The sequence below is a fragment of the Pan paniscus genome, chromosome 12, assembly GCF_029289425.2.
Source record: "Pan paniscus chromosome 12, NHGRI_mPanPan1-v2.0_pri, whole genome shotgun sequence".
Lineage (NCBI taxonomy): Eukaryota > Metazoa > Chordata > Mammalia > Primates > Hominidae > Pan > Pan paniscus.
Window position 1 is genome coordinate 94050683 of NC_073261.2, and position 24696 is coordinate 94075378.

The 24696-nt window shown below is 36.9% G+C and overlaps 1 protein-coding gene across 29 annotated transcripts in view; it reads right to left on the reverse strand.

Moving 5' to 3' along the window:
- The window catches only part of BIRC6 (baculoviral IAP repeat containing 6), a 263300-nt gene that overhangs the window by 173050 nt on the left and 65554 nt on the right, over nt 1-24696 (reverse strand). For 16 of the 29 annotated variants that reach the window (XR_004669772.3, XM_055108071.2, XM_055108074.2 and 13 more), the window contains exons 11-20: nt 14308-14457; nt 12514-12739; nt 9816-9976; nt 8035-8166; nt 7436-7567; nt 3944-4122; nt 2165-2298; nt 1397-1558; nt 1168-1299; nt 34-131 (exon numbers count right to left, since the gene is read on the reverse strand). Coding sequence is in view for 28 of the 29 variants with exons in the window: in XM_055108071.2 (XP_054964046.1) it covers nt 34-131; nt 1168-1299; nt 1397-1558; nt 2165-2298; nt 3944-4122; nt 7436-7567; nt 8035-8166; nt 9816-9976; nt 12514-12739; nt 14308-14457 (1506 nt within the window). In the remaining variant the exon portion in view is untranslated. The remainder of the gene's footprint in view (nt 1-33; nt 132-1167; nt 1300-1396; nt 1559-2164; nt 2299-3943; nt 4123-7435; nt 7568-8034; nt 8167-9815; nt 9977-12513; nt 12740-14307; nt 14458-24696) is intronic. The other 13 variants (XM_034952910.4, XM_063595001.1, XM_055108078.2 and 10 more) reach the window with 2 other exon arrangements.

Sequence of the window (24696 nt, forward strand, 5' to 3'; positions counted from 1 at the left end):
ATAACTATTTGTGATTAAATTAATTTTACATACCACCAGTTGCTGCTGCAGGTAAAAATGACATATTATCAAGTAAAGCCTTCAACAGAACAGATCCAAATGCTGGTTGACATGGGTCACATTTGCCATTACTGAAAAATTTTTAAAAAGAAAAATTGTAAAGACATTACTCAAGGTCTAAATTCGACCCTAAACCTGGTGTGGTACCTAAAAATCTTTAAAATGTATTCTATACCGATTAAAAGAAAAACCTGCCTTAAAGCTACATAAAATACCAAAAGATAGCGGGAACTGATTATACTAAGGATCGTTGTAAATATTTTCTTATGCATTAAACCCTTATCTTTACAACAGTCAATACTGACCATTAGCTCTTAGACACTTCCTAGATACAGTAGCAAGTAGGAACCTTTAAACATTAAGAACCCATATATGCAGTTTCAATTTCTAAAGTTTCAGTTACACATGGTCAAGTGCAGTCTAAACACAGGTGAGTACAGTACAATAAGACATGTTGAGAGACCACATTCATATAACTTTTATCATAGTATATTATTATAACTGTTCTATTTTATTAGTAGTTATTGTTAATCTCTTACTATGCCTAGTTTATAAATTAAACTTTATTGCAGGTATGTATATATAGGAAAAAACAATACTATATATATGGCTCAGTACTAGCTACAGTTTCAGGTCTCCACTGGGGAGGGGAGGGGTCTTGGGACACATGCCCTGGGGATCAGGGCAGACTGTTCTAATTTGTTTCAGGGTTTAGAAAAAAAGGGTCTGCACAATGCCACAAAAAAAAAGTCGGTAAGATTGTTACATAACAGAGAAAACACTTTAGGGCAAGAAAAGACAACCAAGGAAAGTAGGAGTGAAAAGGGTGTAAGAGTTCCCTTGCCAAATTCTCCAAACTGCTACTAACAGGCAGAGAAGCTCAGCAGACTTCTTTTCTTAAAAGTTAAATAGACTTATTTAACATGACACTTTCCCCTAAGAACCCAAAATTCTTGCTAAGATTATCAACAATCTTCATCAACTTTTGAAATTCTCTTAAATTATACATACATTAAACAAGGATCAAATCACACTATAAACAAGGTATCACCCACTAAATTGCAGGTGTACCTAGAAAGTATGCTTTCAACTTAAAAACATACCAACCTAATGCACAAGGCTAGAAATCGGGCACACTTATGGGCTATACTTCGTCCTGCCTCAAAGAAGCAAACACGTACGATGTCTGACAGAAATTTTCGTGTTTTTGAAAGTAGGTTCTCATTTCCTTCCTTTGAGCTGCAAAACAATAGCAGACATTTAGACTCATCCTGAACTTTCAATCATAACATCTAAAAGGCAATCAACAGTGGTAAGCAAAATTTTAATTATTAACCTTCCGGGTCCATTTGAATGAACTCCAGCTAACCAACAGAGAGTATCCAACACAAGGCTCTGGGCATGTTCTGTGATCTGGCCATCATCTGTTTTTCTGCAAAGAGTATTAAGAAGCTTCTCATGAAATTCTGAAAACTGTAACATGGCACATCGTTGCACTCTACAAAAAAAGAAAATATAAACACATTACCAACCAAAACAGAACAACTAAAGCTATCACAACCTGGCTGGTAATGCAATGTTTCATTTTAAATCATGAACATCTCAAGTACATTTAAAAACAATCAATAGCTATATGTCAAGTATTTCATTTGTAGAAAATTTTTTAAAAAATAACATTTACAATAATGTGTTGTAATGTAACATGGAATGTGTATAATTTCTTTTTGTTTTGTTTTTTTTCTCCAGAGATTGGGTGTCCCTCTGTTGTCCAGGCTGGACTCAAACTCCTGGGTTCAAGTGATCCTCCTACCCCCACGTCTTGAGTAGCTAGGACTATAGATACACGCTCCCTTGCCTGACGAGTACGTGTCAAATTAATAACTATCATCCATTCCTGCTATACAACAAGCACTGTGCGGACACTAGAGATAAACCAATGAAGTATAAAGACAACTCATATTCTCATCAAAATTATAATTATTTAAGAAAAATGGACAAAAAAAATTTTCAGGTAAAAGATTTTTTATTTGTGTGTGTATGTGTGTGGTGTTATGCTCTGCACTTTCATTACTGTAAGAATAACAAGATAATGCAATGAAATTACCTTTCCTTAGAAATTGAAGTTTTCTTAAATCTTCGAATGGTGACTGAGACCTCTTGAAGTAAATCACAGCCCCGGAGGTTTTCAGATTTACGGGTGCCACTTGTATTTTCATTCTTAACATTAGATGATTTTTCCTAAACATTACAAATAATAATGAATTTTAAAAAATAAACTAAACTAAAAATCATTTACCACTAAAGTTATAAAATAAAGGAAAATAACTGAATTGTGGCCATCAAAATATAAATCTCAAATTAAAATGATAGCTTGTACCCTCATATTCAGTAAATGACTAATTTTCTCCAGAATTATAATAGGGGAAAAAAAGACAGACACAGCCACTATTTTAAAGGCAATAACCCAATGATTACAGATGATAAAACCAAAGTCCTGAGTCCAATTCCGCTGGGTGCAGTGGCTCAGGCCTGTAATCCCAGAGCTTTGGGAGGCCGAGGCAGACAGATCACAGAACTCAGGAGTTCGAGAACAGCCTGACCAACACAGTGAAACCCTATCTCTACCAAAAAATACAAAAGTTAGCCAAGCATGGGTAAGTGCCTTTAATCCCACTACTTGGGAGGCTAAGTCAAGAGATTCACTTGAACTCAAGGGGTGGAGGCTGCAGTGAGCTGAGATCACATCACTGCACTCCAGCCTGGGCAACAGAGCAAGACTCTGTCTCAATGATAATAATAATAATAATAATAATAATAATAAATAAACACAATAAAATAAAATAACTACGTGAGATATGTCAGGCTCCCCAATTGCTAAGGTTCACTCACTTTCAGTATTTAAAAAAGGGAGGTAACAGAACCTGCTATGCCTACTTCAGAGTTATAATGAAGATTACATCAGATAAAGTACACAGAAGTCCTTGAAAAACTGGAAGACCTATATATGTGTAAAATGCCTGGTATTACTGATCAGTATCAGTATGATTCCTTATAAATAATGATGATAAACAAAACCTCCTTCCTGACTTCCAGGAAATCCAAGATAAGTCAATTGTAAGGAGCTGCACGGTTCACAGCTACTTTCAGAAAATCAACCATGAGGATTAGAACCTGTCTTAAAATTACGCCCCAACTTCTCTTTCTGTATACTCCCAAATAGTCACCAAAAACAAGATTGTGAGTTGCCAACAGAGGGCATATGAAGAAACTCTCATACCAAAAGAAATAAATATTATGGTCTAAAATAATTATAAAGGGAAATATCTGCTAACAATTACTCCCTATTCAGTATACATTATAAAAGCTAGGTAATTTGCCTAAAGTTAATTCAGGCTGGGTGCAGTGGCTCACGCCTGTAACCCCAGCACTTTGAGAGGCCAAGGTGGGCAGATCACCTGAGGTTAGGAGTTGAGACCAGCCTGGCCAATATGGTGAAACCCCGTCTCTACTACAAAGACAAAAATTAGCTGGGCATGGTGGCACACGCCTGTGATCCCAGCTACTAGGGAAGTTGAGGTGGGAGGATGGCTTGAATCTGGGAGGCAGAGGTTGCAGTGAGCCGAGTTTGCGCCACTGCATTCCAGCCTGGGGGAAAGAGCGAGACCCCGTCTCAAAACTCTAAAATAAATAAAATGAAATAATAAAGTTAACTCAAACATTCTTCTTCCCAAATATATTTAAGTCACTCCAAAGACAAAATACATACAAACCAAAGCATATAGTAAAACATCACTGAAAGGTCATACTACTTCTAATAGTGTGTTAAATCTGATCCACAATGTTTAAAACTGTATTGTTATTGTTCAAAATGACAGTTTCATACCTTGCCTGCTGCAACTTTAGCCAAAAGTGAAGCAAGTGAATAACCCTTGTTACTCTGGTGTTTTAGGGATGGAAGCCTTACTACAGGACGCATACCACCATTACAAATCTCTTCTGTTCCTCTTTCATTCACTGCCTTGACATGGATTAAAAACGAACGATATTTTCCTCCTGCCATACCTAGAGAAGTGGAGTAGAATGGGGAAAATAACTGAATCACCAATAAATTCCACTGTTTTTCATCTTCATAGAACAAGATCAACAACTAACTCCACAAAAAGTACAGCAGGCCAGAACTTTCAAATTATACTGTTTGAGCAGAAGAAAGTTGAACCACCTTCAGACGCTGTCAGCAAAAAACAACCAACAAAGGAATGATATGAATAGCATAAAACCATTATCTTTGACTAATTGAGATAAACATTTGGCATGTTTTTTCCCCAATATTATTCATTTTAATGGTAAAAATGTCATAAACCACACACACACACACACACACACACACACAAAACTGTCATTAAGCTATCATCTAGATAATTACAGAACGTATATCCATCCAGTCTTCTTATGCATACATGTACACACATCCATATATATGTGCACATATACACATAGCATTATAGTACTGACGGTTAACAATGTGCATGCAGGCTTTGGAGTCACTACCTGGGTTTGAAAAATGGCTCTGCCATTTATTAGGCACATGACAAATTATCCTCTCTGTGGCTCAGTTTCTTCTAATGTAAAATAAGAGTAATATTTCCTACCTCAGAGTCAACTAAACCACTGTTAACTGTGCTTGGCACAAAGAAAGCACTCAAATAGGCCGGGCGCAGTGGCTCACGCCTGTAATCCCAGCACTTTGGGAGGGTGAGGCAGGCAGATCACAAGGTCAGGAGATCGAGACCATCCTGGCTAACACAGTGAAACCCCGTCTACTACAAACACAAAAAAAATTAGTGGGGCGTGGTGGCGGGCGCCTGTAGTCCCAACTACTCAGGAGGCTGAGGCAGGAGAATGGCGTGAACCCAGGAGGCGGAGCTTGCCATGAGCCAAGATGGCACCATTGCACTCCAGCCTGGGCGACAGAGCAAGACTCCGTCTCAAAAAAAAAAAAAAAAAAAAAAAAAAAAAAAAAAAAAAAAAGAACACTCAAATAATTATTATCACTAGTATGTGATATTAACCAAATTGGGATCATACTATACAATCTATATATAAAATACATTTCTTAATTATCATCAAATTACTACATCTGCCAGCAAACTATCAGTCTATTGTTGCATTACCAGGTATTAAATGCTATCACTCTACTTAGCTACCTGCCTGCTGTGCTAGCACTACACTGTTACATTTTTCTTAACACTACTGTACTATTCTCTGTGTTGTGGTATCTGACATTCTGTTTCAAAATTTCTTTGGCCAATGTTACCCCTTTACTCGTCCAAAAAAACTTAGCACTTATCTTATTCAGTTTCAAAGATGCTGGGGAGAATTTTATGGAAAAAAAATCTTAGTATATTCTAAGAAAATTAATACTTTCCAAACACATGCCATGTAATTCTACACTCCATTTTGTCAAAAGTCAGTATTTTTGACCAGACGTGGTGGCTCACACCTGTAATCCTAGCACTTTGGGAGGCCAAGGTAGGAGGATCCCTTGAGCCCAGGAGTTGGAGACCAGCCTGGGCAACACAGGGAGACTGTGTCTCTAAAAAATAAAAAAATTTTTAAAAACACCAATATTTCTATTTCCACCTAAAAATTTAAGATGCACACTCTCATTGAACAAAACCTATAATCTAAACAATTTGAGATTCGTTTTTGTTCACTACTGTATCCCAGCATGAAACCTAACACATAACATCTCGAAAACCTAATGACAACAAGAAAGCACAAAACTTGCATATATACAGGCTGAGTTTCCCTAATCTGAAAATCCAAAATGCTCTAAAATGCAAAACTCTTTGAGAGCCGATATGATGCTAAAAGGAAATGCTCATTGGAACATTTCATATTTTGGATTTTTGGATTAGGAATACTGAACTAGTTAAGTATATCACAAATATTCCAAAACCAGAAAAGAATCTGAAATCTGAAACACTTCTGGTCCCAAGCATTTCAGATAAGGGATACTTGACCTGTACTATGTCTGCAATTAAATGGTTATGTGTGAATGTGGACAAACATTAGGAAGCAAATGTACACAAATGTAAATAGCTGATATATAGTTGGTCAGCTATTTTCTTGGGTTGGAGAAGGATCTCTACATCCCACCCCACCCCAAATTTCTTTAACAATTGAACTAGTCATTTTGTGTTGGTTTTTTCTATTTACCCCCAGAATACAAAAGCTGAAAACGTCCTACTACTGATATTTCTAAATTATCAACATGATAGCCCATTATCTTAAAACATTCATTATAATCTGCATTTGTTTATGACACTCAAATCATTGTATATGATACTGGCGAAGCTCTTCTAATAAAAATCCTCTTTTGGCCTGGAGCGGTGGCTTACGTCTGCAATCCTAACACTTTGGGGGACCGAGGCAGGCAGACTGGCTGGGCTCAAGAGTTCCACATCACCCTGGGCGACATGATGAAACCCCGCCTCCACTAATACAATAAAAAATTAGCCAGGCATTGTGGCACACGCCTGTAGTCTCAGCTACTCAGAAGGCTGAGGCACGAGAACTGCTTGAGCCTGGGAGGTGGGTGTTGCAGCAAGCTGAGATCACAGCACTGCACTCCAACCTGGGTAACAGAGCAAGACTCTGTCTCAAAAAAAAAAAACAAAACAAAAACCTCTCTTGGCCAGGTGCGGTGGCTGACACCTGTAATCCCAACACTTTGGGAGGCCAAGGTGGGCAGATGATTTGAGGTGAGGAGTTCCAGACCAGCTTGGCCAACATGGTGAAACCCCATCTCTACTAAAACTACAAAAATTATCTGGGCGTAATCCCTGCTACTTGGGAGGCTGAGGCAAGAGAATCACTTGAACCTAGGAGGTGGAGGTTTCAGTGAGCAAAGATAGTGCCACTACACTCCAGCCTGGGTGACAGAATGAGACTGTCTCAAACAAACAAAAACAAACAAACAAAATACCTCTTTTAAGGGAAGATACTGTAATAATATATAATAAAACTCTGAAGAGACGGGACTCTGATGTGATGGGAAGGGTAAAAATGGCAGAACATTATGTCTGCTTACTCAAAAGAGCTCTGTTATGTCACACTAAGTCATCCTGTAGTCATTTCTTCAACGTTTTTTCAAAAAGCACTGAGACCTCTAAGACACAAAAAGTAGGATCAGATAACCATACAGTTAGTTACTTTATGACAGGAAATGACCTCAGCTACCAGAAAACTGATGAAATTTTGAACGAAAGTCCCAAAGAAAACAATCTTATTTTTTTTGAGATCAGTTTTTTTTTTCATCTTTTTTACAACTGTGGTATTATTAATTCTGCTTTTGTAAAATGTATTACTTCACCTTTAACAAGTTTGGGGCTTGTTAACGTCAACATTCCAGCATGCCCTGATAGATCAAGGCCACTAGCAAGCCATACTGGCCCACATAGAATGTCTTCTTTATGATCCTCCAAAAATGGACATAATCTAAGACCTAAAAAGAAAAATACATATTTTTCTTTTAAATTCATTCATTTAAAATGTAATATTTAATAAGCAAATATCATCCCATTTACATATAATACCACCACACAAAATATCATACTTAGAATGTGTTAAAATAAGAATTGTCATGCTAAGGAACTATAATCAATTATTTGTTATGTTGCTTTCCATTCCCATATTATTTTACAGTTCACCTTTATTTTCAAAAAAATTATAAACCACGACTTGATTTCAAATCCCAAGGTATTAAAAACCAAGAATGCATTAGCGCAGCTGTGGTCACAAAAGATGAGCTGAAAGTTAAAGCATATTGCCAAAGCAGAATTATAGGTTATTTTTTAATTGTGTTCTTGAAACCAAGTTTTTGCAAGCCATAAGGAAATCTTGCCCGACATGTTGCATTCAGATCACTACTCCTTTTACTGTCATGGACAACAGCTCTATAATTTAACTCACACTGTGATTCCTCTACATCCATGTGCTGCATTTCTTCATTCAAATCAACCAGGGACGGTTTCCCATTTTGTTCCACTTCAATGTTAAGAGCTGGAGACAAAGGAAAGGTGATCTGCCTATCTACTGCTGTTTCTAGAGGATAAAAATATTAGTAAACTTAATTTTCTTTAATATCAATGATTTATGTGCCTGAAAAATCTAAAATTTCCTGTTAACTTGGGAACTTCTGTGATTTTCATCACAGATGCTATAAAATGATTGGAGGAAAATTTTGATTCAATTGTTTTATACATTCTTCTCTCTTTTAATGGTAATAAAATATTTGCCTAAAGAAACAATCTGCTGGCAACTAAACTAAAAGTTCTTACCCTAGGCTGCATGGTACAAGCACTTGCAGAGCTTTGAAACTACCAAATCCTGAGTCCTCCACCCAATTAATTCAAAATCTGTCAAAAGACTGCACACATATGAACATATCCATATACACACAGACTCACATAAATATACAGACACACATATAGTCATCCATCCCTCAGTATCTGTGGGGGATTAGTTCCAGGACCCCCACAGATGTCAAAATCCACAGATGTTCCAGTCCCTTATATAAAATGGCATAATATTTGTATATAACCTTATTCATATCCTCCCGTATAATTTTAATCATCTTTAGTTTACCAATAAAACCTAATACAATGTGAATGCCATGCAAATACTATTTATTTATTTCAGAGAGAGTCTCACTCTGTCACCTAGGCTGGAGTGCAGTGGTGCAGTCATAGCTCACTGTAACCTCCAAATCCTGGGCTCAAGTGATCCTCCTGCCTCAGCCTCATGAGTACTGCCACCTGAGTAGCGCCACAGGTGTGCACCACTACACCCAGCTAATTTTTTAAAAAAAATTTTGTAGACATGTGCTTGCTATACTTCCCAGGCTGGTCTCAAATTCCTGGGCTAAAGTGATCCTCCTGCCTTGCCCTCTCAAAATGCTGGGATTATAGGCATGAGCCACCACATGTGGTCTAATACTACTTTTTATTTGTATATTTTCTTATTGTTGTAATTTTTTTTATTTTTTCCCCCCCAAAGTATTTTCAATCCATGATTGGTTGTTTCTGAGGTTGGTTGACTCCTGGGATGTGAAACCCACAGATAGAGAGTGCCAGGCGTATATGTAATTTTTCAAAAAGGAAAATTTTCAAGTTTCAATGTTTGAAACTGGGGTTAAGTTGCCATTTTACCGTGAAATTATCCCCAGCCTCTTAAACTAACTTATTAAGGAGAAAACACTCAGTAGTAACACCTAGTTTCTAACCACGCTAAATGTGTATAATCTACTTTAATAACTCAATGCAACAAATTCTGAACTTGTAAGAAAGATAAAAATGAGTGTATTTTTAGCATTACATGAAAGGCTGGCTTCACTAATAACCTTAAAAGTAACTTCCATAACAGTTCTATTCACAATTAAGTCTTCTCCTAGGAAAAGAAATGCATAAAGCTAGTAATGCTAAAAATCAAACTAATTTACAAAGGAACTAATCTCACTTCCAAAAAAGTATAATTATATGATTCAAGTTTATGCAATTCTGAACATTACTGGGTCACTGAAAAGTTTTGAAATGTTCTCTGAATTACTTTTCTAAATAAAATCACAAAAAGTAGAGCAGGCAAATGGCAACAAGGGACAGAAAGGGACACGAAACTTAGCCAAGTTGAAAATTAGTTTTCAGAAATCAACCACAAAATAAAATCTTCAAAGATAAATTTTGATACATTCTTACCATTGACTTTCCCTAATCCTGGAGCTTTATTTTTCAGCAGTGTCACTTGTATCTGTGGAATATTGGTGATGTTTGAGTTCAAAACGAATTTGAAGTCCACATGTCCAACCATACAAGCTTTAGGTAGTACTAATTCAAATACATGTTCATCCCAGCTGTTGCTGTCAAATAAGGGGAAAAATGCTAAATAAAGCAAAAATCTTTCTTCAGCCACAACCATATTATCATTAAGGTCACCTTTCCTACTTTTTGCTTTGCAGCTTCCAACAAAATCTAGTGTTTCTCAATGGGATCAAGAGAGAAAATAGCTCCCAATGGAGAATGTTAAACAAAGGGCAATGAATAATCTTACTTTAGAAATCTACACCTGCCTTGAGACTTGCATATACCAATACATTCTTATTCCTCAAAGTGTGAACGATTTAATGTGAATTACGTGCAAATTCCTGGTACCCACCCTAGATCTATGAGTAGGGTCCCAGAATCTTCATTTCAAAACAACAATTTATTGCATTTCTTATATATATTCATTCTTGGGTTTTAAATGCTATATATATGCTGGAAAATTTAAATCTCCAAACTCCTCCACTAAATTTAAGGCTCATATCCAAATGTCTACTAGACATCTCAAACTCATTATGAAAAAACCCACTTCCAAATCTCAGTAAACAGAAACTTCATTTTTTCAGTGAACTCAGGCCAAAACCTGAAAGCTATCCTTTATTCTCCCGTCACACAATATGTTCAATACATCAGCAAATTCTATTCCTTGTACCTCCAAATTATATCCAGAATCTAACGACTCTTTTCACTACCTCCATCACTATCACAATGGTCCAAGCTACCATCAGCATTCCTGAATTAGCACAACAGCAACCAAACTAAAACCATTCTATCACTGCCCTCCCCACCACAACCATCATTCTAAATACAGAAGTCAAAGTAATCTTTGTAAAATATAAATTATACCACATCACTCCTGTATTCAAACCTGCTAACACTTTCCCATCTCACGTAGCATGAAAGTTTTTTTTTTTTTTTTTTTTCCGAAATGGGGTCTCACTCTGTCACCCAGGCCAGAGTACAGTGGCACAATCATGGCTCACTACAGCCTCAACCGCCTGGGCTCAAGTGATTCTCCCACCTCAGTTTCCCAAGTATCTGGGACCACAGGCACATACCACCATGTCCAGCTAAATTTTTTTTTATTATTTATAGAGACGAGGTCTCCCTATATTGCCCAGGTGGGTCTTGAACACCTGGGCTCAAGTGATCCTCCTGCGTCAGTCTCCCAAAATGCTAGGATTACAGATGTGAGCCACCGTGCCTGACCTTTTATAAAGGCATTCATGATCCAGCTCCCAGGTACCTCTACCTCTGTTTTTCTTTTTGAGATGGAGTCTCACTCTGTAGCCCAGGCTGGAGTGCAGTGGGGCGTAATCTTGGCTTACTGCAGCCTCCGCCTCCCAGGATCAAGCAATTCTCTGCCTCAGCCTCCTGAGTAGCTGGGATTACAGGTGTGCACCACCACACCCAGCTACTTTTTGTATTTTTAGTAGAGACAGCGTTTCACCATGTTGGCCAGGCTGGTCTTAAACTCCTGGCCTCAACTGATTTACCTGCCTTGGCTTCCCAAAGTGCTGGGATTACAGGTTTGAGCGACCATGCCTGGCACCCAGCTACCTCTTTGGATCTCCCTCCCTACCACTCTCCCTTATATTCACAGCACTCCAACAACAATGGTCATATTTCTTTTCCTAGAACTCACAAGATATAGTCCTCAGGGTTCTGTATTGCTATTATCATGGTAGCCTTTCTTAGGTCCCTTATATTGAAAATACCATACACATTGTCTCTCTTTTTCTCTCACTCTCTCACTCTTACATGCAATTACCTATCCAACAACTACTCTATTGACATACTCTGTTTTAACATTCTTCATAGCTTTTATGCCCATATGGCATGGTATATGTATCTGTTTACTTTCTATTGCCATTAGGAGGTAAATTCTATGAGACCCATATTACTAGTGACTGTAAGAGTGCCTGCTTTTATTAAATACAAAACAAGCATTTGAGTATTTGTTAAATAAATCTGTGGACTAAGTGACCAAACTAATTGCAGTAGTAAATTACTCTCATTATTTTATCCTAAAATTAAGAATAAGAATATAACAATTTCCAAAAGCAAATATGACAAATAGAAGGAACAAAGTCATCAACATGCAAAAATTAGCTTATATATTTGTTAGAGACAACACAGAATTCCTAGGTATATTACTGTTTATCTTTTAGACAGTTTAAAAGACAAACAGGCCAGGCATGGTGGCTCATGCCCATAATCCCAGCACTTTGGGAGGCCGAGGTAGGTGGATCACCTGAGATCAGGAGTTCGGGACCAGCATGGCCAACACAGTGAAACCCCGTCTCTACCTAAAATACAAAAATTAGCCGGACGTGGTGACGCGCGCCTGTAGTCCCACCTACTTGAGAGGCTGAGGCAGGAGAATCACTTGAACCCAGGAGGCAGTGGTTGCAGTGAGCCGAGATTGCGCCACTGCACTCCAGCCTGGGTGACAGAGTGAGACTCTGTCTCAAAAAAAAAAAAGATAAACAGTAATATACCTAGGAATTCTACGTTGTCTCTAACAAATACACAAGATGGACTTAAAATTAATTATCTTGGGAATATCTTTTACCTGTCGGTCTGTAGTTTCCAAGTTCGAGTATGCTGAGCAGCATCACCATGGTGTTGCTGATGCAAATGTTGAGGATGCCTCCTTTGCTGCTGTTCTTGTTGAACTTCTACCCAGCATGGAGGAACAGTCGCTGAAAACCTTGGAGTCAAAGTCTCAAAGCGGGTTAGCTCCACTAGGGATGTCAAGATTTCAAGGGTGAATGGCTGGTCCACCAATAAATCAACTCCTTAACATTAGTGAGAGCAGTATTTGAAATAGGTGTAAAAAAAAAAAAAAAAAAAAGAAGAAGACAATGAAGTGAAGTTTTAATTCATGCTTATGTTTTCTATTGCAACACTTGCCAAATATTCTGAAAGTTAATAAAGTGGGCTCAGGTATCTATATATAACTAAGATAACTAACTCTGGCTAAATAATAGCAAAGAAGAAAATTCTAACTTATATATTTAAAATTAGAGACAATACTCGCTATTGAAGAAACCCAAACCCAACCTGTTAGAAAAGGGCTTACTGAACTTTAGCCCTAATAAGGATGGCAAGAAAAGCAGTGGTACTAAAGTGCAAGCCAATGTACATCAGACCAATAATTAACTTTTAGACCCTATTTTTTACAAAATAAAATGCTAGACATCAGGCAAGTACATAACATATGAATAAAACACTAAAACAGTCAAAAGCTATGTGGTAAAGAAATAATTACAAACTGAAAAATTAAATTGTTTTTTCTATTTCTGTGGCAGTTAAGAAAATCTTGCATACATGCTAGTATTATAAGAGTAATAACGTGCTTCATACTAATTAGGTTTCTTTACAAATGCTATACATGTATTCACATCAGTGAAATGTATAACATTAAAAAATGCTAAGAAGCCATTGTTCCCACTTTAAAAAATTAATGAAATACTAAAATATAAAATCTGGTAGGTTTAGAATATTTTCACAATAAAAAAATGACAGCAAGTTCTATAAAATTATTACAAGTTTAATTCAAATTACATCTTTTTCTCAAAGTCTAGACCCTTTTAAATCTGCTTAGTTTGTAAATATTAACAGCGTGTCAATCTTCTTTCTTTACATTATTTATTTCTTCATTACAAAATTCATCTTTCCTCTACTAAAAAGTATTTTTCTGTACTTTATAAAAAATCTTCTCCATTCAACCAATAACCTATAAAATATGAGAATATTCAGTATTTTAGCTTTTTATACCAAGTTGTATACTTAACCAAGACATCTTGGTTAACTCAAGTAACTGGAGATTGAGAAGCAGGCTACTATGATTTCATAAAAGTCTACAAGGCAAATAATGATTTTTCGGCAGGGAGTAGCATGCTAGCAAAACTTCTTTTGAAAAATTAGCTCTGGAGGGCAATGTGGGTCAAGGATGGGGGAAAAAAGGCAAAAACAACAAACAAATATAAACAAACCTATCGAGAGATTCAGGATGGGGCAACGTATGTGTTGAATATACCACCTAAATATATCCTCAGTGGCAGTATTTTTTTTCAGCTTTTCAATTCCAGTAGTAATATTAATAATATGAGCCAGTCTACTAATTTTATTCTTAATGAATTCTCTTTTATATGATTTTTCCCTCCTCTAATTAGACTGAAAGCTCATTAATGGCTGAAATGTTTGTTTTAACCTCTTAGATGACTTCACAAATATTGAGTAACATACCATACAGGTTGAGAATCACTTCTTACGTTAATATGTTTACATCTTCCAACAACTAGAAAAATGATAAATAATACCTAATCTTTTTTTAAAATCATTTAAAAATTTAATATCATACCTGAAATGCCAGGACTTGAAGGATTTGATAAAGGTTTGGAACCTTCTGAAGATGGTTCTATTCCTTTACAAAGAGATCCATCCACTAGTATATCAGCTTCATCAATATCATCACAGGTTCCTCCAATTTGGAGAAAATGAAGCTCACCACCTACAGTGTAGTAAATTTCATAGATACATGAAAAATAGGTAAACATTCAAATATTCAAATGTAATACTACTTAGGAAACAACTGAATGTCACTTCATAGGCAGATAAGGAAAGCTACCAATGTGATGTATTTCCAAGAGTTTAGAAATTTAATTGCCAAGGAATTACAAATTGAAACCAAATTTTTATGAAGAAAATGATAAATACATAAACATACATGAAAACAGGTATTTATCTAGTATTTACTTTTATGAGACAGTATTTTAAGTGCTTTAATTAATTCATTTACTTTTTACCAAAAACCCTTGTGGTAGAACTATTACTGTGGTCATTTTACAGATGAGGCACTCACTAGCTATACTGGAATCCACAGCCAGATCTCTTAATCTCAACAATAACAAAACTTAACAAATACTCTTATTTTTTAAAGCATTCACAATGAAATGAAGGCAACTCAAATTTCTAGTTTAAAATCTCTGTCACAGGGAAAAAACTGACAGCAAATTTAGCTTTAATTAAGACAAAAAAATTAATGGGTAATAGTATATTCTAACATTCTAATTTGGAGATTCACTTCCAGCATAGCAGAAGAAGGAAGATGATAAATCCCCTTCCTGAAAGGCAACTATAAAGCTAGACAAAACTGTAATTTAACGAGGGTGAGGTAAGCAGTGAAAACCAGCACATTCACTGCTATCTCCAGATGGGACTTGATTGATGGAGAGCGTCCAGTTTAAACAGGTGATTTCAATGGGAAACAAACAAGGAGATCTGCTACTTGAGGTCACAATTCTGTATGGGGCAAGCAAAGCACTGGAAACACCAGGGATTTAACACAGAATTACATGTAGTGAGAGAAGCACAGGGGGCCTGGTAAACTCTCCACAAATCCCACCTTGATCAGAGGCTGTGCACGTGTCCAGCAAAGACCAGAGGGAGCCGAAGCCATTATTACATCCTTAGTCAACTAAGCCTCTATGCCTATGCAAAAGAGACCTGAGAAAGCACAACAGAAAATAAAAGCCAGGGCACACTTGAGCACAGCCTTACTGGCTAAAGGTATTTGGACACCAAACCTATCAATCTTTGGCTGAATACTAAGCTCTGCTGCCCCAGAAGAAACAAAATAAGAAACAAGTCTTAAAAATTAAAACTAGGCAGAATAAATGACAGAAATCAGCAGCTGCACAATACAGAAGAGATTTTACAGATTCAGATTTCACAGATTCAACAGTTTGTTTGTTTTCACAAAACAAACAAAGCAACAACCACCTGGCAAAAGGTAGGGAGATACGAATCCAGATTGCTATAGTGTTGTTTTAAATGTCCAGTAAATAAATAAAACATTACAAGACATGCAAAGAAAGAGGGACCCACATTCAAGATGTAAAACACACACACACACACCTGAAAATGTCTTCTCAGACTTCAGATTTAGCAAAGACTTCAAGGATCTATTGTAAATATTTTTATAGAATAAGAGGAAACCAGGGGTATAGAGATTACAGGAAATAATGGTATAAACGACTCAACAAACAAAAATATTTTTAAAAAAATTAAAGGCCAGGAGCAGTGGCTCACGCCTGTAATCCCAGCACCTTGGGAGACGGAGGCGGGCGAATCACCTGAGGTCAGGAGTTCGATACCAGCCTGGCCAACATGGTGAAACCCCATCTCTACTAAAAATACAAAAATTAGCCAGGCGTGGTGGCAGGCGCCTATAATCCCCTGAGCTACTCAGGAGGCTGAGGCAGGAGAATCGCTTGAACCCGGAAGGCGGAGCTTGCAGTGAGCCAAGATCACGCCACTGCACTCCAGCCTGGGCGACAAGAGCAAGACTTTGTCTCAAAAAAAAATAAAATAAAATAAAAATAAAAAGAAGCTTGGAGACCTACGGGACAGATAAAATATTAAGAACATACATGTAATGGGAATTCCATGAAGAAGAGAATTCCACCTGAAAAAATAATGGGCAAAAACTTACCAAATCCGATAGAAAACCACGAATTCACTCAAGTTCAATGACCCTCAAATAGGATAAACACAAAGAAATAACACACATATATATAAGCTCTTGAGAGTCAAAGGCAAAGGGAACATCATGAAGACAGCAAGATAAAAATTACTCATCAGACATGAAAACAACAGCACAAATTAACAGATCACTATGAGAAACAATGGAGACCAGAGGCAATGGAATGACATTTAAAGTACAGAAAGAAACTGTCAACAGATACTCTATGTAGCATTAATCCTCAAAAATGTGAGATGAAGACATTTCCAGAAAAACAAAGACTGAGAGAACTTTATGTTAGCAACCTGCCTTATGATAAGTAAGAAAGAAAGCCCCAAAGAAAGCCCCTTTAAGAGGAAGGAAAGCAACATCAAATTCACTGAAAAAATAAAGAACAGAAATGGTAAGTAGGTGAATATAATAAATAAATGTTTTTCTCATTTCTTTGCCAACTTTTTAAAAAGATAATGGTTGTATAAAATAATTGTAACATGTTTTGTTGGGTTTTGTTTGTTTTTTGTTTTGAGACGGAGTCTTGCTCTGTTGCCCAGGCTGGAGTACAATGGTATGATCTCAGCTCACTGCAACCTCCGCCTCCTGGGTTCAAGTGATTCTCCCTGCCTCAGCCTCCTGAGTAGTTGGGATTACAGGTGCCCACCACCACACCCGGCTAATTTTTGTATTTTTAGTAGAGACAGGGTTTTGCCATGTTGGCCAGGCTGGTCTTGAACTCCTGACCTGAGGTGATCTGCCCGCCTTGACCTCCCAAAGTGCTGGGATTACAGGCGTGAGCCACCACACCCGGCCATTCTGTTGGGTTTATAACATACTTAAATGTAATGTATGGGGTGGGGAGAGACAAGAGCAAAGTTCCTACATATTTTACTAGAATAAAGTATTATTCTGAAGTAGATTGTATTATTAATTAAACCACCAAAATATAACTCAAAAAAAAGTAGTATCAGAAAAAGAAACCAGAATCAACACGGGGACCAGTGATTTCATGCCAAATGACAGAGTAGGAAGCTCTAGGGATCAGTCCCTCCACCAAAGCAACCACTGAACTAGAAAGTATGATTGGAATCAACTATTTCAGAACTATGGGACCTAACAGGATATCTACAATAAACAGAGGAGACTGATTTCTGGTAAGAGGGTGGCCTAAATGAACCAGCTACCCCTCCATACTCAGCCCTGACACAGCTGTGGGGGAAAGTGGCACATGTGCTGGAAGCAGCTGGCTGGTGCCAGGGCGGACAGGAGGGACCTTCTCTTCCCAATATATAGGGTTGTGCATTTTGGTTGGTCTAGCAGTTCCCTAAGGGACCAGAATAGACTCTTGCCTGGGTTTCACCCTTCTGAGACTGCAGCTGCTACTCCAAGCAGCAGCCACCAGAAGATTTAAGGGGACAAAGCCGAAACAGGATCTACAGGAAGATTTAAAGAGATAGAACTCTTTTTTGGAAGGATAAGAGTGGGGAGAGGGTTCTATAGCCTTTGTACAAATAGTTTGAAAATGTCACAAATGGATGGCTGCAGCTGGAAACAAGCAAAATCTCCCGGAGTGAGAGAATAAGATTTCTAGAGGTACCACATTACAATACTCAGAAAGTTCTGACTACAACAAAAAATTACAAAGCACTCAAAGAAACAGCAAAGTATGGCCCATTTACAGGAGGAAAAAAAAAAAAAAAAAAGAATTACCAGAAACCATACCTGAGAAAGCCCAGATACTGGAATTATTAGTCAAAAACGTTAAATGAATTCTCTTTATATAGCCAATTAGCTAAAGGGAACAACGGTCAAAAACTAAAGAAAAACAGGAAAATGATGTATGAATGTAAGATTATCAACAAAAAGATAAACTGGACTTTTTCAAAACGCCAATGTTTTGTGCATCAAAGGACACTATCAAGAAAGTAAAAAGACAACCCACAGAATATGAGAAAGTAAGTATTTGCAAATCATATCTATTAAGATATGAATCCTGAATTTCTAAAAATGTTCCTACAACTCAACCAAAAAAAAAAAAATTCAAAAGTGGACAAGGACATGAATAGACATTTCTACGTCTATTATAGAAATACAAATCACCAATAAACACATGAAGAAATGCTCAACATCACTAATCATTAGGAAAGTGCAAACCAAAACCACAACAGATACCACTTCACAACCACTAGTTGTCAAAAAGACCAAAAATAACAAATGTTGGCCAGGATGTAGAAAAACTGGGACCCTTCCAAACTGCTTGTGGAAATGCAAAATGGTGCAGACTCTGTGGAAAATAACTTGGTGATTCTCAAAAGGTTAAACATAGGCCAGACGCAGTGGCTCACACCTGTAATCCCAGCACGTTGGGAGGGCGAGGTGGGAGGATCACCTGAGGTCAGGAGTTGGAGACCAGCATGGTCAACATGGCGAAATAGTGTCTCTACTAAAAATACAAAAAATAGCTGGGCGTGGTGGTGCGTGCCTAATCCCAGCTACTTGGGAGGCTGAGGCAGGAGACTCACTAGAGCCGGGGAGGCAAAGGTTGCAGTGAGCCGAGGTCGCGTCAGTGCACTCCAGCCTGGGCAACAAGCGTGAAACTCCATCTCAAAAAAAAAAAAGGGTTGAACATAGAATTACCATGTGACCCAACAATTCCACTCCTAGGTATATACCCAAAACAACTGAAAACGGGTACTCAAATATTTGTACACCAATGTTTACAGGGACATTATTCACAATAGCCAAAATGTGGAAACAACCCAAATGCTGAGTTACAATAGTCACCCCTTACAGTAGTCACAGTTCCAAGACCTCGCAGTGATGACTGAAACTGTGGATAGTATCAAACCCAATATGTATATATAATGTTTTTTCATATATATATTCATATATATATATTCATATATATACACACACACATATGATAAATTTAATTTATAAATTAGGCACAGGAAGAGATGAACAACAACAAAATAGAACAATGATAGCAATATACTGTTCACAATTTCACAAACAGAAGATTTGTTCTTACCATAAATCTTAGAAACCTGCACATAAAATTTTTTTCTTTCCAAGTCAAAAATTTCGCCTTTTCAACATAAAGAAAAAACTTCAAAACGGCTTCACTTTGGCATATCCGATAGCTAGCATCACTATTCTTGAACTTTAGGGCCATTATTAAGTAAAATGGTTACTTGAACACAAGCACTGCGATACCAGTGACAGACAATCTGATAACCAAGACAGCTACTAAGTGACTAACAGACAGGTAGTGTATACAGCATGGAGATGCTGGACAAAATGATGATTTGTGTCCTGGATGGGACAAGAAGAGATTTTTATCACATTACTCAGAATGGTGAGTAATTTAATAATTATCAATTGTTGATTTCTGAAATTTTCCATTTAATATTTCCAGACCAAAGCTGACCACAGATAACTGAAACCACAGATAAGGGGCAGGGGTTGGGGGGGTGGATGGGCCCTACTGTAATGGAATATTATATGGCATAAAAAGGAACCAAGATGTGATACATGGGTGAACATTAAAAACATAAAAAATATGCTGAGTGAAAGAAACCAGACACAAAAGGACAAATACATGATTCCACTTATATGAGGTATCTACAATAGGCAAAGTCATACAGAAGTAGAATTGAGGTTACCAGCAGCGGAGGGTAGAATGAATGGGAAGTTACTGCTTAATGGTTACAGAGTTTTTGTTTAGGATGATGGGAAAGTTCTGGAAATCAGTACTGGTGGTTATACAACATTGTGAATGTATTATAGCCACTACATTACATGCTGTAAAATAGTTAAAATAGTAAACCTCATTATGTATATTTAACACATTTTAAAAAGAAAAAAAAAAATTATAACCCATGACCCAACAATTCTACTCTTAAGAACTGAGAGTCTCAGGCCAGAAACAGTGGGTCACGCCTGTAATCCCATCACTTTGGGAGGCCAGGGCAGGCGGAGCACTTAAGGTCAGGAGTTAGAGACCAGCCTGGCCAATATGGGGAAACCCCAACTGTTTTGTAAAAATACAAAAATTAGCCAGACGCCTGTAATCCCAGCTAACCTTGGGAGGCTGAGGCAGGAGAATCACTTGAACCCAGGAGGTGGAGGCTGCAGTGAGCTGAGATCGGCACCACTGCACTCCAGCCTTGGCAACAGAGCAAGACTCTGTCTCAAAAATAAAAAAATAGAGAGCCCCTTACATATGTGCACCAAGGAACTTACACAAGACGTTTATAGCAGAAAAAACAGAAATAAACAAGATGTACACTGACAGGAAAATGCATAAATTATTTGTGGGTTTTTTGCACATTGGAGTACTAAGTTTAAGTGAAAATTAAATGATCTACAAGGCATGCAACAAAATCGGTAATCTTAAAACATAGTAAGAGAGGAAAATCAAGTCCCCCAAAACTAGTTAGAGTTTGGTATCATTCTTATAAAGGGCAAAAACAAGCAAAATCAATAAAATATGTTGAAATATTCACATCCGAAGCATAAAACCAGTTTTCTTTATAAAAGGAAAGACATAAAAATTATTGAGTAACAGTTATCTGTAGGAAAAGGGCAGAGTTTGGGAGAGGGGAGGAGGGACACATTCATAGATGCAACATATCCATACTGCTTTAGTTCTTGGTTTGACAGTAGGTCTCTGGGCGTCCCTAACAAATTATTCTTCACTAATGTTATGTAAATTTCCTTCTAAAAAAAATCAACAGAGGGATTAAAATGGCACACTAAAAATATTTATTCAACACAAAAGAATGCAGTGAAGGAGTAACAAAGGAATGTAAAGAACATTTTAAAAAATCAAAATGGCAGACATAAATGCAACCATAGCAATAATTACCTTAAGCGTAAAGTCATTCAAATTTGAAAGGTACAGGTTATCCAACTGTATAAAAAAGCAAGACCTAATTATATGCATCTAAGAGACCCACTTCAGATTCAAAATCACACCTTAGTTGAAAGTAAAATTGTGGAAAAGATACATAATACAAACCGTAACCATAAGAAAACCAGAGTGATTTTATTAGTATGACACAAAATAGAGACAGAGGAATATTTCATAATGACAAAAGGACCAATATATCAGAACGATGTAACAATTATGAAACAGTCTAACAAAAGAGCCAAAAGTCAAGTGAAGCAAAAACAGACTTAAAAGTGAACAATTCAACAAAAACATAGTTAGGGATTTCAATACTTGCTCTCAAAATTGATAGAAGAAGGCTCAATATAAAATCAGGAAGACTTTAACAACTTAAAAACATACACGTATACAAGTGAAATTTATACGACACTCTACCCCATGGGTGCCCAACACAAATTCTTTTCAAGTGCACACAGAACATTCTCCAGGACAGACCAGATGCTGGGTCATGAAAAAGTCTCAATAAATTTCAAAATACTGACTTCATATAAATTATATTCTCTGACAGCAATGGAAATAAGTTTGAGATCCAGAACAGAAAGAAATCTAGAGAAACCTCAAGTATTTGGAGGCTAAACAAAACACTTTTAAATAATCTCTGGGCCAAACAAGAAATCACAAGGGAAATTAGAACATATTTTGATCCAAATGAAAAAAAGGAAAAACACAATGTATCAAAATTTAGGAGGTATCACTAAGACAGTGCTTCCAAAAATATTTATGGCTTTAAATTTCCTATATTAGAAAACATCTCAAACCAATAAGCTTCTACTTTAAGAAACTAAAGAAGGCCAGCACGGTGGCTCATGCCTGTAATCCCAGCACTTTGGGAGGTCAAGGTGGGCAGATCACGAGGTCAAGAGATCAGTATTATCCTGGCCAACGTGGTGAGACCCTGTCTCTTCTAAAAATACAAAAATTAGCTGGGCGTGGTGGCGCGGGCCTGTAGTCCCAGCTACTCGGGAGGCTGAGGCAGGAGAATCACTTGAACCTGGGAGGCAGAGGTTGCAGTTAGCCAAGATCGAGCCACTGCAGTCCAGCCTGGCGACAGTGAAACTCTGTGTCAAAAACAAAAAAAGAAAGAAAGAAAGAAAGAAACTAGAGAAGAGCAAAATAAACCCAAATCAAGCAGAGGGGAGGAAATAATAACATTAAAATGGAAATCCAGTAAAAGGGAAAACAGAAAAATAACAAAGAAAAAAATGTCATTTAAATCAGAAGCTGGTTGTTCTGAAAAAAAAAATCAATAGAACAGATAAACCTCTAGACAGATGAAGCAGGAAAAAAAAAATACAAATCATCGATCAGTATCACAAATGAGAGTGGCGACATCCCTAAAGAGTCTACAAATATTAAAAGGAATGTAAGGACCCAGGCATGGTAGCTCACACCTGTAATCCCAGCACTTTAGGAGGCCAATGCAGGTGAATCACTTGAGGTCAGGAGTTCAAGACCAGCCTAGCCAACAGAGTGAAACCTCATCTCTACTAAAAATACAAAAATTAACCAGGCATGGTGGTGTACCTGTAGTCCCAGCTACTCGGGAGGCTGAGGTGACAGAATCACTTGAACCCAGGAGGCAGAGGTTGCAGTGAGCCAAAACTGCACCACTGCACTCCAGCCTGGGTGACAAAGCAAGACTCTGTCTCGAAAAAAATAAAAAGTAAATAAAATGATTGTGGGGAATATTATGAAATTCTTTATGCTAAAACTTCATAACTTAAAAACTGACAAAAAGACTGTCAGAACTCACTAAAAAATAAAAAACCTTAGGAAGTCTCTATAAACATAATTGAATGTGTATATTCAAAATCTTCCCACTAAAAAAAATCTCTGGGCCCAAAGAGCTTCACTGGCGAATTCTACCAAATATATAAGGAAAAATAAGACCAATTATACACAAACTTTACCACAAAATTGAAGAGAGAATACTTCCCAATTCATTCTATCAGGCAAGCATTACACTGATATCAAAACCAGATAAAGATTACAAAAAGCAAAAACTAAAAAAGAAAGATTACAAGGAACATATAATATCCCTGATGAACGATATGCAAAAACTATGAACAAAATTTTAGCAAACTGTATCCAACAATATATAAGGTAATGCATTATGACCAAATGGGTTTTATCCCAGGAATGCAAAGTTGATTTAATATCCAAAAGTCAATCAATATATTTTACCATACTGAACTAAAAAGAACAACCAAATGATCTCCATGGATGTAAACAAGTATTTGACAAAATGTGACGTTCATTCCTATTGGAAACTCTTAGCAAAGCAGGAACAGAAGACTAAAGGAATGTTTTCCACAAGAAACAAGTACCAAAACAAGGATGTGACCATACAGTCCAATAATCCCAGATAGTGAGATTATTAAAGACTTTCAAAGCAATTATGGCTCAACTTATTATCCTCCTTCTGAGTATCAGTACAGGTATACAGGCTTTATGTTGTTGGGGTCATATTTATATTCAGTATTGTTATATTTCATGATATGTTCCCTATTAATTGCGGCCTTTTAAAAAACTTTATTTTTTAAGCATTAATATTTTGTCAAGTATCATAACTGCACCCTATCCTTATACGCCACTGATACATCTTAGTCTTCTTTCTCATTTAAGTCTTTCCTGTTGATTTTAAATGTATTTGCACCAAGCAGAATACCAATTTATCTTTCACTTTAAACTCTCAATTTTTGAAATTCATACTTTTTTATTTTATGCCTTTTACAAAATTTTATATGTAGTGTGTATATATTCTATTCCTGAATTATCAAAGATACCTTAACAAATCTACATTTAGTATATTATTAATCCTATATAAAATTAACTTAAAACATATATTAACTATAGATTTATTTTTATGAAAAGACTTGATTCTCCATAAGAAAAAGAGTTTTATGTTATTTGAATATACTCAGAAGACAGGGTCACATCCATTTGATTCAGTCTGAGATGCTTTTTAAAAATCATACATGTACATACATTTTAAGACATCAACTTTTCTTTCCGCTTTGTTATTATCTTTTCAAATGCACCTTCATCAGTCAATCCCTGAAGAATTAGGAGCTCATTTTGAAAGCAACTAACTTCTCAGGTTTTTCTTATCTTTCATCATCTGGATAAATTCCCTATCACATGAGATCATGTTCTAGGAATTCCGGACTGTACAAACTCCAAGAAAACCACCATCTATTTTAAATACTTTTTTGTTTGTTTGTTTTGTTTGAGATGGAATCTTGCTCGGTCGCCTAGGCTGGAGTGAAGTGACGCGA